Raw genomic sequence first — 3,800 nt, forward strand, 5'->3', positions numbered from 1 at the left:
AGATCCAGGCACATGCTCAGCCTGGGCCACTTCCATTTCCACAGGCAGCTCCAAACAGAGGGTCTGGATGCTACACTCTGGCCATCCCAACTCCTATTGTTGGAAATTGTTGGGGCCCAGAAACATACAACAGGCCCAGAGTTCCCCTGAGCACCATCCATGGCCCAGTCCTCTGGGCTCTGCTCATCCTGAGGCCTGGTCATCCCCAGCAGAGCCACCTTCCTTCTCACATTGCCTATTTCAGCATTATTCTGTCTCTGAGGACAATTGATTAATCCCAGTATAAGACACAAGCACTAATTGGGCCTTCAAAAGATCCTTTATTCCCAAAGCTGAGGTCACAAATACAAAACTTCCTCCTTCATGGCCTCTCCAGCCACGGTAAGATGCCTTCTGAACCTGTAATCTCTTTCGCAAAAGACCCCAGTCTTTGCTCTTCCAGGCCCCCAAAGCTGGCTGGATCTTCCATTCACAGCTCAATGTGTTCTGTCTGGGGTGGCGTCTCCACTGCCTTCTTGGCAAAGAGTTTGGTCCAGAAAGCCACTTCCTTGTCCTTCAGCTTCTGGGCCGCCTGGGTGTTGGCACCAATCTGCAGGTACCCTTCCTCCTGGTTGTACTCTGGCCAGCGAGGCAACCCTTCCCCATTGGGGTTTCTGGAAACAGAATCAAATAGAATTGCCCCACAGCTGCTGTGTGTTCCCAACAATCTTCTGAGATGTGCGAGGATGCCCAAGTTATCTCTGTCAAGAGGCTTGTATACCTCCCGAGATGGGGAGCTGACTATCTCCGGGAGTGGCCTCTCCATTTGTAGAGAGCTCTCATTGTCAGAATGCTATGGTCACAGGGTCAGGAGATTGATCACTAGAACCTTAGAAGCTGCCCCTTCCCAATAGGCATGCCGTGCCCCGCCCACCCCCGCCCACCTTCACCAGTCCTCCTCTGTCTTTGCCAAGAGCCTCACCCATTGCGAGCAAAGTTGGCCCAGAATTTCATCACCATCTTGCTGAGTCTGATCTCCTCTTCTGAGGCACCCTCTGAGGGGAAGAAGAAAAAAAGCCCTTGTGACTCAAAGTGTGGTCCGCGGACCTGCAGCATCAACATAATGTGCGAGCCTGCTAGAAACACAGTCTTGGCGAATGCTCCACACCCACTGAGCTGAGATCTGCAGTTCTAGAAGATCCTGGTGGGTTTGTGTGTACTTTACCTTTGACCATATCTGACTGAGAGCTCAGCAATGGGCATGCGTCTTTCCATGTGCTGGCTGCCTTTGTCTCCTGTGACCCTCGCCTGCCTCCTCCCCACTCAGGGTCACAAGCAATGCCACACCCCAGGGTTTCCTCTACAGCAGCCCCACCTCCCAGGGTTGCTCTCTCTTGGGTCTTTTCTGCCTCCCCGGCACACACCCACAATTCACATTCTGGAAACCAACAGAACCGCAAGGCTCCTAAGCATGCACAGAGAGTAGCCCAGAGGCGCTGGTGTGTTCTGAGCAGCCGTGGGGTGAGTCCCATGTGATCTCTAACTGCTGAGAGTTAAGGTTTAGAAGATATTGTGAGAGGACTTTTAAAAATATTGTATAATGTAAACTAAAAATAAAATCCTAACACCTCCAGCTGACTGAACAGACCCTCTCTGGGCTAAGGGGAGCCCAGAAAATCCTTCAACTGTGTTCCTGCCTGGGAACGGACAGGGGGTCAGACACGCCTCATAATACTCCGTCTCTTTTGTAGTTTAGACGCCACTGAGCAGCATCAGCAATAAAATAAAGGTAATCATTCTGACAGAACACTCTTTGTGGCAATAAGACACCAAATTAAAAATCAGACCTAAGGCCACGTCGGGCAAGGGTTCTGGCCTACATCTCTACCCTTAAAGAATCCACTCAGTTCTCACTGCAACGAGGTGATTCTGGTTCTCTAGCAGCTAAACAAGCACTGGCTTGGACTTAAGCAAAATGAAAATAATTACAATGGCTGAAGCTGGGATACGCAGACAAACAGAACCCTGACCCTCCAGTCTTAACTATGGCTTTGACTGCATAAGAGTCTGATTTCAGTAACTTTCTCCACATAAGAACATCACCAACCATGCACTGGACCTGGCTGCTGTACAGAGGCTGCTCACTTGCTGGGCTTTATGTCCTGAGAAGATCTTTGGACTTATAGGCCCTAATTATAATATATTTAAATATTAGGTCTCCACCACCAGGTGAACATGGGCCATGTTACATGCATGTTTGTTTAATACACATCTGTCAGGACTGTCTTCATGAATATCCATTGTTCCCCCTGTAACCTATTGAACATGTATGTTTAGCAAATCCATTCACATAAAGCTCCTACCCAACCCATCCTCTATCAATGAGCCTATGTCTGGGCTTGGCCAGAGGCACCTTCCCAGTCTGCGGGATGGCCATCTTGCTGGCTATAAAGCATATCAAAAATAAAGTCTCGTCTCTTATTCGAAAGTCATGCACCCTGTGATTTCCAAATTAACAATTATTAAATGTATTAAATTTAAAGGTTATGAGTTTTTGTTAGAGACAGACAGAAAGACAAACAGACACACATTAGACCTGACTCAGGGTTAACACCAATTCTAACCTCACCCTCAGTCACGTTCTCAGCACTCCTGGGAGAGGGAAATTGATTGGTAGCTTCTGAACCTAGAGCAGGGCCCTCCATGTGTCCCACCTCCTATCTTGTTGATGACACAACCCAGGATTCTGAGTGTCTGTGCAGAGGTCACATGAATACACATCCTCCCTCAGGTGTGTTAGAGCAGGAGGAACCTGGGGCACAACCCAATGGCATTAAACCGTGTCATAGTGAATCCTGCAAGAGACCACCCCACACCTGTCTTGTTGATGACACAGCCCAGGATTCTGAGTGTCTGTGCAGAGGTCACATGAAGACACATCCCCCCTCACATGTGTTAGAGCGAGAGGAAGCTCAGGGACTACCCAATGACGTTCAACCCTGTTATAGAGAATCAGGAAACTAAGACCAGGAGAGGAGAAACTTGCTGAAGCTCACCACACCAAGACTGGAACCCAGGTCTCCTAACTCCAAGCTCACGGACAGCAAGGAGCCGTTACCTTTTAAAAATGGGGACCCAAAGACGGAGAAGAGCTCGTCCCCGTGGTCTCCTATCACCGTCTTGGGTTTCATGTCTGATGAGAAGCTTGGACGATACTGAAACTCATACATGAAGGTGGGTGCTCCAGCATCTGAGAAGACAAGGATTCATGCTCAGCTCATGTTGTCCGACACATACCTGGAGGCTACCAAGGTCTCCAGCTCTGCAGGAAACCTCTGGCTGTCAGCACAGTAGAGAAACAGAGTCACGGGAAAGCTCAGTGACGTGCTCCAGGCTGCATGGCTGGTTGACGTGGAACTGGAATTTGAGCCAAATATTTGTTCAATGAACAAATCTTTAATGAACGAATGTGGAAATCCTGGGTCAATTCATTTAAAATAACTGCCAGTGCAGGGACACTGACTCAGCCTCGTAAACCCCTTTGCCTGCTCGTGAATTCTCACAGAAGAAAATCTCTCTACATCTGGTTACACTGGATGCAATTCACTGTTAACAGTCTTGCATTCATTCTCTTGGACACTATCTCCACCCTGACAGGTATCTTCTGTTCTGCCTCATTTTGAAAATTTCCAGTGTTTTTCTCACCCATCCTGAGAAGACTGAAGCAAATCCAAGTTGCTTGTCTGAATGTGAGGCTATTTAAATACAAACATATGCAGAGAAGGAACAATCTGCCTCTTGTGTCTCAGGAATCTGCGGCG

The 3,800-nt window shown here is 48.4% G+C and overlaps 1 protein-coding gene across 1 annotated transcript; it reads right to left on the minus strand.

The window, feature by feature from the left end:
- Window positions 1–300: 300 nt before the first annotated feature.
- On the minus strand, window positions 301–3,330 carry LOC108524963 (liver carboxylesterase 1-like). Its single transcript, XM_017866038.1, has 3 exons — window positions 3,098–3,330; window positions 962–1,034; window positions 301–653 (listed from the first exon to the last, which is right to left on the minus strand). The coding sequence occupies exons 1-3, from the start codon at window positions 3,207–3,209 to the stop codon at window positions 470–472; spliced, it is 369 nt and encodes a 122-aa protein (XP_017721527.1). The 5' UTR covers window positions 3,210–3,330; the 3' UTR covers window positions 301–469.
- Window positions 3,331–3,800: the final 470 nt, after the last annotated feature.

This window comes from Rhinopithecus bieti, unplaced genomic scaffold, assembly GCF_001698545.2.
Source record: "Rhinopithecus bieti isolate Rb0 unplaced genomic scaffold, ASM169854v2 repeat_36543, whole genome shotgun sequence".
Lineage (NCBI taxonomy): Eukaryota > Metazoa > Chordata > Mammalia > Primates > Cercopithecidae > Rhinopithecus > Rhinopithecus bieti.

What these genes read in the sequence shown, in the direction of transcription:
- LOC108524963 (XM_017866038.1), bottom strand. Translation starts at nt 3,209, where the DNA reads ATGTATGAGTTTCAGTATCGTCCAAGCTTCTCATCAGACATGAAACCC. An exon ending in TGGGTCCCCATTTTTAAAAG is followed by an intron (nt 1,035 to 3,097) that starts GTAACGGCTCCT and finishes TCTTCCCCTCAG; the next exon opens with AGGGTGCCTCAGAAGAGGAG. An exon ending in GCCAACTTTGCTCGCAATGG is followed by an intron (nt 654 to 961) that starts GTGAGGCTCTTG and finishes TTCTGTTTCCAG; the next exon opens with AAACCCCAATGGGGAAGGGT.